Raw genomic sequence first — 10,781 nt, forward strand, 5'->3', positions numbered from 1 at the left:
GAATTAGTGGCATGCAATAATTGGTTTCCAATTTTTTGGCTCATGTCTTAAACACTCTCTCTGTCAACTCTTAATTCAGAAATTAACAATTATTTTAACACATTGTGATAGGAAGAGAAAGAGAATAGAAGAGAAGAGAGTTTGCATCATGTCTTACTAAAAACTCTGGAGTGGTGCAATGGCAGTTAGGAACTGCTCCTGTGCAGTGGTAGTTTGTGTCTTTATATCTCTCTTCCCCCACTTTTTTGTTTTTGTTTTTGTTTTTGTTTTTGCTTTTGCTTTTGCTTTGAATCTAGGAGGCGCTTGCATTCTTTGCTCACACCACTCCTCAAACCCAACTTAAATTTCTTTGAATGAAATTAATGGGTTTATTTCCTCATATGGGAGATTTGGAATATTTTTTAGTTCCCATACCATACATATTCAGAAGAAAACTTCCCCCTTCTCTCTATTTTACAGCCGTTACCAACTTGTTTTTCTCCCTTACCCCAATTGCATACTCACATCACAGCTAGCTCTCTCTCTCTCTCTCTCTCTCACACACACACACGTATAAAGTCTCTTCCTCTATCTCCCTCACATATGCCTTTTCATTTTCATTTTTTGTTTAAAATTATTTTTCCCAATAAGATTAAATTAACTGAGCTATTGATTTCTGTAATTCGTGTGCATGTCCAGGTAACCTATGACATGATATCTATGAAACTTCGCAATAGCATCTTCACTTTTCCCTGTTTATGCATGTAAATGGTTGTATGTATGAATATATAGGAAAATACAAAGATCAGAGTGGAGAGATGGGCAAGGAAGGAGAAGCCCGCGTATCTCAGCCCTTGATCCATGGAAGCCAGTGCCACACCAACCAACACCACCAACTAGTCCCTCCTCATTTTCTTCGCACTCACACAACTACTTGCGGATGGAGGAAGACCACCACCACCACCACCACCGCCACCAGGGTGCCCCCTCCGATACCATTACCAGGGCTAGCATCAAAAGAAAACTCCAACAACCTTTACTTAATTCTCTTCTAACCAAACCCAAACAGGTCTTTGCATCTCTGAATTTTATTTTGTAATTGTATGTATATATTTGTTTCTTTCTTCTTTTAATTATCAATTGTTATGTTCTTTTATATAATTATATTAGTTTCTTTTATATATTTTTATTAGCGGGTAGGGCTTGGGGATGGACAACAAAACGATAGTTTATGTGCTTGTATTTCAATCCCAAAAGTCTTGGAAGACATAAGGCAAGCCACAGAAACTAGTACAAAGTTGCGTGCCATTCATGCATTCTAGTTTGCATATGACATAATCCTGTACAATAAATATATCATTATTTTCAATGCTAGCTGTCGTTGTAGTTTGTTTGTTGTAATAGTGAATTCTTTGCATCTACCTTTTTTCATTAATTTATTTTGTAGATTTTTTCTTATTAATTTGTTTGTTTGGTGAACTTGCTACGATAGCTTAATTATTTGGTATCACCATTTTCTGTTTGTCTGTCAAGTAGAGACGAACAGATATCACTCAATAATTCTTCAAGATTGTAATAATAAAGATTGCTTGCAATCTGATCTTAAGGGACTATTTGTGTACATGTAAAATTATTTATGGGCATCAAATCTTTAACATGTTGTATAAGTGCTGGTTTCAAAGTCCATTTCAAATTACGTGCAGGGCATAGAGAACCCAAATCATGAACATCATTCAACCAATAGTGGTGAGTCATTTTGCTCCATAACATATGTCACTGTGTTAATTACACAAATTAAGGTTTCTTACTCGATGGCATGTCACATCACTACGTAATTCAGTTGTTTCCTGAATCAGATCAACCATTGGTTATCAAACCTAAAGGAAGTGCAAAACTTGATGATAATGCTACCTCCACTGGTTGTGCAATTTTTTTGTCAATTTTGCAAATTTATCATATCGATCATGAGAATGAGGATAATGTCTTAATCGTAGCTTGTTATCGCTTCATTAGGTCAACCATTAGTTATGTCACCCATTCCATTCATGCCAGTAAGACGCATCCTTGAGCTTGTCTTGGACATATTGCAAAGGTGAGTACTACTCAAGTGTATTTTGCACCTTTTGAAGTTTAGGATGGTGAAAGGAGAAAATGATTTAGGAAGAAATTTTACAATGATATATTTCTTGGAGGAAATATTTTGTTGTTTAAACTTTTTTCTTTTGGTATCAGGCGAGATACAAATGAATTATTTACTGAACCAGTTGATCCCAAAGAGGTTTATTTTTGGTTATTGATTTCATCATTTGATTGTTTTGGTCCCTATTAACCCACTATAATTGATGAGATTTCGTGCTTCTATGTAAGGTTGAGGATTATTACGAAATTATTAAAGAGCCTATGGATTTTGGCACCATAAGGGCTAAACTTCATGGAGGAATGTATACAAATCTTGAGCAATTTGAGGTTTGTTCCATTGTTGAAAGTTACTGTCATAATTGTTAATCTACTTCCCAAGTTAAATTGTTCTTCACCATCTATTTAGTGTCTGTTATAATATGCAGCATGACATATTTTTAATACCAAGAAATGCGATGCATTTTAACTCCACGGGTACCATTTATTTCAGACAGGTATTGTTACCAGATTTTGCATGGAAGAATTGTAGCTAACATGAAGATCTTGATTTTTATCCATTAATTGAATACCATAGTCTGATATTTCACAGGCTCGTGCCATATATGATCTAGCTAAGAAGGTTTTTCATGTTCTAAAAACTGATTTTGAAAACTTTGAATTGGAGTTCTCGGAGACAAGACAGAGACCACGTAGAGGGCCCCAGGGAGAAGCCAACGGTTTGAATTTTAACTCGAGTCCTAGGTTCGCTACAAATGTGCATGCAAGTCTAGTTGTAAAATGTAGTTTAATTGTCTTGTGTTCCTTACATTCTGTAAACAGGTGCTAGAGATGGTAGAAGATCTAATTTTGTTGAAGTGGATCGGCGTTGCACATATAAACCATGGTTATCCTTCCACAAAGAAAATGATTCTATTTTTTCAACAATTCATAGTGCCCCACAACTACTGTCTCCTGTAAGATTCCTTTCCTACTGTTTCATTCTAGTGAAATGATTTCTTTTACCTGTCTTATAACTATTTGCATCTCTTTTAACTCTATATTTTCATTTCTAGATTGTATTAAACCATCTAAAAATTGGCCTCACTAAGACAATTTCACGTGCTCTAATACATCTAAATTGTTTATGGTTGTAGTTTTGAATCGCTTTAGTACTTGCTTTATAAATGATAAAGATTGACTTGTTAGATAGTCCTGATTATCTAAAGTGAGGATAATTACTTGGTGATTGTGGGTGTAGGTGAATGAGTGTGATATTAGCTACAGGAAAAGTTTGATGTTGTTTGCTAAAGGTTTAGGACCAACAGCCCAAATGATTGCCAACCGAAAGTTACAAGGATGCTTGCAAGATGCTCCCAATTTTCAAACTCCAGCTTCAGACTCTATCAGACAAGTTGCCACATGTCAAGTTCCTGCTGCATTTGCCTCTGCTGATAATGGTCCTAGTACTCTGGATACATTAATCCCAAATACGTCTTGGGACTTATTTGATCCCCTTCCTGGGTGTTGTTCAACCCTTAAAACAACAACTAATGACGTAATTGATTTGACTGACGCTGATGATGGAGAAAAGGCTGATACGAGTGATAGGATGGGTGATGGTAGTGCTTTGGGGGGAAAAGTTGTGACCAACCGCGAAGGTGATGGGAAGAAGACTTTTAGTATTAGTGACAGAGACAAGGTTGTTGAGAAACAAGTCAGTAACACTCATCTGGGATTGAGTTCTTCCACTTGTGGAGCTGAATTCCTGCAAGTCTGTGGCTGCAACAGTGGAGTCGAGCAAAACAGATAGTCAAGTGCAGCCATCGAATTTAGCTTCAGAGAATTCTTGCTCAAACATCGGACACTCCGGATACTAATTTGGCTTTAAGGGCTTTCAGAGCAACTTGAAACTTTGAACAAGTACAAGCCGAAAATGTTAAAACATTCTGAAAAATTTAAAGTGATCATGTCACTTGTAATTGATGTTTAATTTTTATTTTTCATGAAAAGTTGTTGGATTGTCTTTGATGATTTCATGACAAGTAGTATCATAGCGCTGATATGTGGCTTTAATGGTTGAGTGGTGGATTTGGGCTTGTTTAATTCACAAGTAATTAAACAAGGAGAAACATTACATTGGGGCACATCACATAAAATCCCTATTATACTATTATGTATGATACATTAAAGTCACAGAACATATCATACACATATTGAGGCTGAGTTGGAATCCATTCTCTCTCTCTCTCTCTCTCTCTCTCCAACTTTGCAACTTTACAAATAGTTTAAAGATTATGTCTGGATTTATCAATTTGAAAATAAAGGATTTGTGGGTATTTATTAGAAGAATGGCTCAAATTTATATATTTATTATTTCAAGATCACTCATAATAGCTTAAAATGTTGTCATTTTCTTTTTTCAATAAGATTTGATCTCAAATCATTTTATATAAAAACCATGAATTCAAAAGAAACGTATAAAATAAACCAAACCATATTTATAGGTACCTGAATTTTATATTTTTTATGGGAAGAAGTTTTGATCTATTATAGACTTTTGCTTGGAAGCCGTTCAATTGCTAAAAACCAAGGGTTGAGATGACTGAATTCCAGACATACAATAATTTTCTCCCTCCCCTCCTAAAAAACAGGAGAGTTGGTTAGACGTGATTTGATTTCCACACGCACATCTCTCTCTCTCTCTCTCTCTCTGTCCCTCTTTTGCTGGGAAATAGTCGTTGCGGTGGTGGTGTTCCGGTGGATCAGTTGGTGGCGGCGATGGTGGTGGTTGATTAGACTGTTGTCTCTCTGTCTGTGTCTCTGTGTTGTGTTGTGTTGTGTTGCGTGAAAATGGCATACAGAAGAAGGCAGGGAGTGGCGAGGACTTCCACCTTCAAAGAGGAGATTCATTACCCTCCTCCACCTGATGGGAACTCATCTTCGTCTTCATCTCTTGCCGCTCAGGCCATCCGAGCCTCCGCCGCTCATCGTGATTCCTCCTCTCTCTCCTCCGCTTACGCCGACTCTGCTTTCAGACAAAAACCCGAGGTTCCCCCGCCCCCTACCACTCTTAACCCCCTTCTCTCTCTCTCATTTCTCTCTCTCCCTCTCCCTCACTGTCTCTTTTCTATCTAATATATTTCGTGTTTGATTGGGATTTGTGAGAAGATTTGAAAAGAATGATGAAAATGTCAGAAAAAATATATTTATTTATTTTTACAAGTTTTTTTCTTTATTTTCTTTTTAAATTTCCATCAAACAAAGCAAAGCGTAAGCATCTCTAGTCCTTCCGCAATTCTTTCCTCTATTTCATGAATAAACAAACAGCTAAAACTCAACTCCAATTAAACTTGTATCATGGATGAATTACTCCTTCACCAAATTTCTAACATTGATATTTTTACTTAATTTTGTTGAAATTTTAAAAATATTTAAGAATTGGATATGATTTTTTATTTTATTTTAAAAATTATTAAATGATTAGGAGAGGTTTGGGACGAGTTTGGAATTCTTAAAAGATTTGATGCTAAAAAAATAAATAAAAGTTAGGATTGGCCTGCAGCATATTTAAATTAAGCTTTTTAATCAAATTTTCACTCAAATTTGATGAAAAAGGAGAGTAAGGATTGGATTGGAGATGCTCCTTTTGTACCTTCTATCTCATCTACATGCATATACGTCATTACACATGTGCTTGTACATATCTTGATGTCGGAAAAAGGGGATTGATTGTTTTACCAAGATTTTATGTATGTATTGGATTCTTTTGTTATAATAAATTATCATGTAAATTCATTGGATCATCTCTAATGGTGCATCAATTTTTTTTATTAAATTTGAGGAAAAGTTTCTTTTGATATCAAGTGCTTTAACAGAGAATTTTGGAGCTTCATGAGAACATCGGTCCACTGAGCGAATGTTTGGCCGGTCGATCGGGCAGTGTAATTTTATTTTATTTTTTTGTCTTGAAGCGGACGACCGGGAGGTCAACTGGCCAGTGCAATTTCTTTATAAATTTTTGCCTTGAGATGGTCATCCGGGAGGACATCCGGGGGACATCCGGCAACGGCTATTAACAGTAATTTGATGATGAAAGGCACATTAGTTCTCAATTTAATAAAAAATAAATAAAATTCTGAATTTAATACCCATTTGATGAAACGGTTGGAGCAGAAAAATGAGGCTTTTTTCACCAAAAATTTGATGACAAATCTAAGTAACCATTGGTGATATGGTTTTAGTATTGGGATTTGGTGCCAGTCTGTTTTGTTTGTACATAAGTTATAAAATAGATCCACGGTCAATTTTGATGACCAAGAAACCATTCTTTCTTCTGTTTAATTTGTGTGAGGCTTGGTCTGGTTTTATTGTAATTTGTAAAAAACCATTTACCATGGCTAAAAACCTATATCATATCATATCAAAAGGAGAGAGAAAGAGAGAGGGAGAGGACCTGATTGATTTGATAATTAGATTTTATTTAATGCTAACTTGGTTAAACTGAATTCAACAAGGCCTTAGGTTTACCTGTTTGGACACCTATAAGGATTGTTTTTCTGTTAGTTTTACAATTTTTTTCAGTATAAGTATTATGAAGTTGTAGTGTTCTCTTTCTAGCTGATGTGATGTCATGTGATGTGATGCTTGAAAACATAGGAATTTTCTACCTATGAATATGAATATGCATCGATGAAAAGTTCAAACAAAACCAAAGGATTTTGGGGTGTTCTAGCTCAGAAAGCTAAAGGAATTCTCGACGAGGAAGATAATGTCTCCCAGCAATTTGAAACACCTAGCAGGATGAGGCCCCAGATGCATGATAACTCTACAGGTGGACAGGTGAACATTAGCTTCCAACAATACTTGTATCATTATGCAGGAAACTTCAATCCTGAAATCCAAGCAAAACTAAGCTTCATAACCCTTTCTTTTAAGCTTTTCCTGTTCTCTTCTTCTATGGGTTGGTCATATTTATGAGTAATGTTACACAAACTAACAAATTTTTTACGAACTTTTTTATTCACATGAATTGTCCCCATCATATTAGTCAAGTGGGTTCTATTTCAAATTCCAAAGTTTCTTCGCTGGGTGCCTCGTCCGTTGGCAAAGAAGTTTGTATAGTTTTTTTAGTTTGTGTAGCATTTTCCCATATTTGTATCCTTACCAGACTTCCTTATCTGGTAAATTTATATCCTTCCCTTCTTGCTTTTCTGATTACCAGTTCTACCAGCCATATCAATCACTTGAGAACTCTAGAAAAGTGGACAATCCTAGATTGCGGAAGGGCCTGGATGCATTCACATCTTCCCTTAATCACATTGGTGACAGCATTGGAAATGCCTTGGAGGTAAAATATTTCAGATGATATTTCTGGAAATTAATTCATAAATGGATCTCTACAAATTCAAGTCTTTTTGCCCAGTCAATCTTAGGCGAGAAACTGACTCTATTTTCAGTTAGTAGTCTTTTTCTTTTCTTTTTTTTCCAGCTTTCAATAATTCTATCAAACTTCAAATTTCATCCATATCCCTAATGGGCCTAATCTTGATGCAGAAAATTTTACAGCTGCATTCTTTTCCCCTTTTCTCTTCTTTTTCCAATCTCACAACTATGGTAATTAAGGTTAAGTTTATCGATTCTGTACATTATTTATCTTCTTACAGTGACGTATCAAGTATTGATTTTTCTTTCGAACTGTTTGAATACTCAGAATAAATTACTTTTTTTTGTTTAAGTATACATATATCATTACTCAAAAATTACCAAGGGATTGCCCACCCATATACAAAAGGAGAAGGTCCTCATAACCCAAAACATGTAAGAAAACAAAACCACAGCAGGTCCGAATAGTCTTCAGTTTCTATATGAAATTTGCTTAAGTTCCAACCCTAGACACAGATACATAATAGAGTAGACTGTTTATCTATCGCCGAGCCCCTTCTTTGCATACTTTGTGTGTTTTGCCTCTTCTATTTTTTTTCTTTTTTTTTCCTGCCCGTCAAATTTTCAATGATCTGATTCAACGGACAACCATCAGATGGTTAGTTTTGATATGACCTTCAATCTTGGTTTCAGTAAGAGTCCAACCTGTTATGATTAAAAAGGACAGGTGTGGAAAAGCATTGGCTAATTAAATGAGTTGAATTGGCACCCAAAAAGAAAAAGAAAATAAAAATGGGACTACAACTATGGACTAATAAATGTTGCTGTAATGTTCAGCCTCGTTCTATCATAAAATAAGGTTGTATCTAGAGTGCAAGCCGAGCAGGGTCTGGGGGAGGTGGTAGGTAGGCAACATTACCCCCACTTTTTTGTGTGGAGAAGTTGATTCCCATGGAGTGCTAGGGGATAACACTTGCCATTGCTCTAGGTCACGACCTCTAGAAACTAGATAGTCTCTTTCTCTAGCTAGTTAATTTTATACCAAATCTAAAGAAACAAAACATGTCTTTCTTCTGATTTCATTATTTTCTCTTTTCAGGAAGGACGGACAATTATGGAGAATAAGACTGTAGACATTATCCACGAAACCCGCAAACTGCAAATTAGGAGAAAAGGAAGCAGTTCTGAGGAACAGAATCAGGTCCCTGGAGTATATAATCCATGGCAACAACCTTCAGTGCAATCCACACAACCGCAGATGCAAACCAACCAAGAAACTCAGCTCAAGGCATCTCGCGACGTAAGGTGCAATGTGTAGCGTATTCCTGGTTCATACATAGAAGTGTACTAGATTTTAAACCAAAAAATCAGTTTTGATCTAGTTAAAGTTATCAAACCACTCCAATTAATCAGCAAAATTGGAATACAGTGATTTTGCTATTTTTTCACTTATTCAACCGCAGTACCAAACAGTACCAAGTATTTAGCCCAGCATTAAGTGTACAGCAATTCAAATTGATCTTAAAATAATGACACTAGTACAAAGAAAGTATTTCCAGTTCCTAGAATACTTCTCTGGCTCAAGTTATAATCTTATTTTGGCCTTCTCAACAACAAAGCTCTCAGTTAGAGTGCTAATTGCATGTTTGCTAAGATTATAGGATTAGCAGCCATTATATTGCATAATTAAAGCAAAAAAACTCTGAAGGCCGTCTTATAGTTTTTAACATTGTGAACCATTTTATTTGATCTCCTTGCTGGTAAAATGCGTGCTTGGCCTTTGTTTTGGTTCACAGGTGGCAATGGCAACAGCTGCCAAAGCAAAACTCCTCCTCCGTGAGCTAAAAACCATCAAAGCAGATCTAGCTTTTGCAAAGGAACGATGTTCTCAGCTGGAGGAAGAAAATAAAATCCTTAGAGATGCTCGTGACAAGGGAGTCAACCCTGCAGATGATGATATGGTATTCATATATTTTCTTCGTGCAGCTATAAGTAATACTAATGACATCTGTTCACTTATTCTTACTCTTGCTTGATATCTCCATAAAAGAGATTTAGTATGAGGATGAGATGTAGGTGAGTTGGCTGTGCTAACACTCGTCAAGTTATTGTGTATGCTACATGTGTCCACACACACCACTACAAGCAAATAGTATGTATACAGATGAACTCGTGGTGATGAAAGAAAATTCTCATAGCAATGAGCTGGATGGACAATTTGTTGCAGTGTGCATTGCTTGAGGGTGAATTTATGATCAATGCCTTTCTGTCGCAATACCATTGTTGATTGACATTATTAGACACTAATAAGTTCCAATTTGTAATCATAAGTTGACACTATATTTACTGTATTATCTTTGCAATCTCAGATACGCCTTCAACTTGAGACCCTTTTGGCTGAGAAGGCTCGCTTGGCACATGAGAACTCTGTATTTGCTCGTGAGAACCGCTTCTTGAGGGAAATTGTTGAATACCACCAACTCACCATGCAGGATGTTGTGTATTTAGACGAGGGCATTGAGGAGGTTACTGAAGTTTATCCCGTCTGTGCAGTCTCCAGGACGCTCTCAGTTTCCCCACTCTCACCTTCATCCCCACGCTCACCTCCTGAGAGTTCCTTATCTAACAGCCCTCCATCAAGGAAGGAAATGATTTTTGATGATGTTCCTCAGGCTGAGACACCACCAAGTTCCAGTAGTCTAATTTCCACAGCACAGCATTCAACAAGACACTCAAATGCTTCTTCCTAGTGAAATCTGTCTAGTATCTCTTTTCATTGAAGGTTTGTGTAAAATTAGTCCATTTTTTTATTCATTTCTTGGCCTTTTCCCTTTACTTTTTTTTTTTTGGGTGGGGGGGGGGGGGGGGTGTTGGTGAAGTTGGAGACGAGAGTTGAGGATTGGAAATCTTTTTTTTTTTTTTTCCATTGCTATATTCATTATTTTTTTCCCTGTACGTAACTGTGTCTCTTTGGCTTTGTTATTAAATAATTACAGAAAATTGATTTCCCCCTTAAAGAAGATAACCACAGTTCTCCTTTTTATCTTCCAAGATGTTCGTGTTAGACTCACATTGTACGTACATGATCTGGTGGTGTAGACATTGATGTAAACTTCTAAATTAATTTATTCACTCCATGCATGTCCCATAAAATTATTTTAAAAAAAAAACTACTGAACAGTTCAATGCTATGTAAACCCAACCTAACATCCAGCTTATGCTCTACCAGTGGTGTGATATTCACCATTTACAACCTTGCTGGTTTGCAATTTTTGTGCAGGGCTCTACATTCTTCTCCAGCC

At 36.4% G+C, this 10,781-nt stretch overlaps 2 protein-coding genes across 3 annotated transcripts; both read left to right on the forward strand.

The window, feature by feature from the left end:
• The first annotated feature begins 2,244 nt into the window (after positions 1–2,244).
• On the forward strand, positions 2,245–4,133 carry LOC114279092 (uncharacterized). Its single transcript, XM_082918931.1, has 5 exons — positions 2,245–2,445; positions 2,544–2,612; positions 2,708–2,834; positions 2,938–3,071; positions 3,356–4,133. Exons 1-5 carry the CDS (start codon positions 2,380–2,382, stop codon positions 3,905–3,907), a joined length of 948 nt encoding a protein of 315 aa, XP_082775057.1. The 5' UTR covers positions 2,245–2,379; the 3' UTR covers positions 3,908–4,133.
• A 490-nt stretch (positions 4,134–4,623) lies between these two features.
• LOC114279108 (heat-inducible transcription repressor) lies at positions 4,624–10,496 on the forward strand. 2 transcript variants are annotated; one of them, XM_028221311.2, is made up of 6 exons: positions 4,624–5,145; positions 6,754–6,936; positions 7,319–7,444; positions 8,579–8,779; positions 9,276–9,440; positions 9,849–10,496. In XM_028221311.2, exons 1-6 carry the CDS (start codon positions 4,948–4,950, stop codon positions 10,227–10,229), a joined length of 1,254 nt encoding a protein of 417 aa, XP_028077112.2. In that variant the 5' UTR covers positions 4,624–4,947; the 3' UTR covers positions 10,230–10,496. The 2 variants fall into 2 exon arrangements, with proteins under 2 accessions (XP_028077112.2, XP_028077113.2); XM_028221312.2 differs by lacking the exon at positions 7,319–7,444 and having other exon boundaries at positions 4,649–5,145.
• The last annotated feature ends 285 nt before the right edge of the window (positions 10,497–10,781 follow it).

This window comes from Camellia sinensis, chromosome 3 (assembly GCF_055761805.1).
Source record: "Camellia sinensis isolate YWXY chromosome 3, ASM5576180v1, whole genome shotgun sequence".
Classification (NCBI taxonomy): domain Eukaryota; kingdom Viridiplantae; phylum Streptophyta; class Magnoliopsida; order Ericales; family Theaceae; genus Camellia; species Camellia sinensis.

What these genes read in the sequence shown, in the direction of transcription:
- LOC114279092 (XM_082918931.1), top strand. Translation starts at nt 2,380, where the DNA reads ATGGATTTTGGCACCATAAGGGCTAAACTTCATGGAGGAATGTATACA. An exon ending in CAAATCTTGAGCAATTTGAG is followed by an intron (nt 2,446 to 2,543) that starts GTTTGTTCCATT and finishes TATAATATGCAG; the next exon opens with CATGACATATTTTTAATACC. An exon ending in GTACCATTTATTTCAGACAG is followed by an intron (nt 2,613 to 2,707) that starts GTATTGTTACCA and finishes GATATTTCACAG; the next exon opens with GCTCGTGCCATATATGATCT.
- LOC114279108 (XM_028221311.2), top strand. Translation starts at nt 4,948, where the DNA reads ATGGCATACAGAAGAAGGCAGGGAGTGGCGAGGACTTCCACCTTCAAA. An exon ending in CTTTCAGACAAAAACCCGAG is followed by an intron (nt 5,146 to 6,753) that starts GTTCCCCCGCCC and finishes TTGAAAACATAG; the next exon opens with GAATTTTCTACCTATGAATA. An exon ending in ATAACTCTACAGGTGGACAG is followed by an intron (nt 6,937 to 7,318) that starts GTGAACATTAGC and finishes TCTGATTACCAG; the next exon opens with TTCTACCAGCCATATCAATC.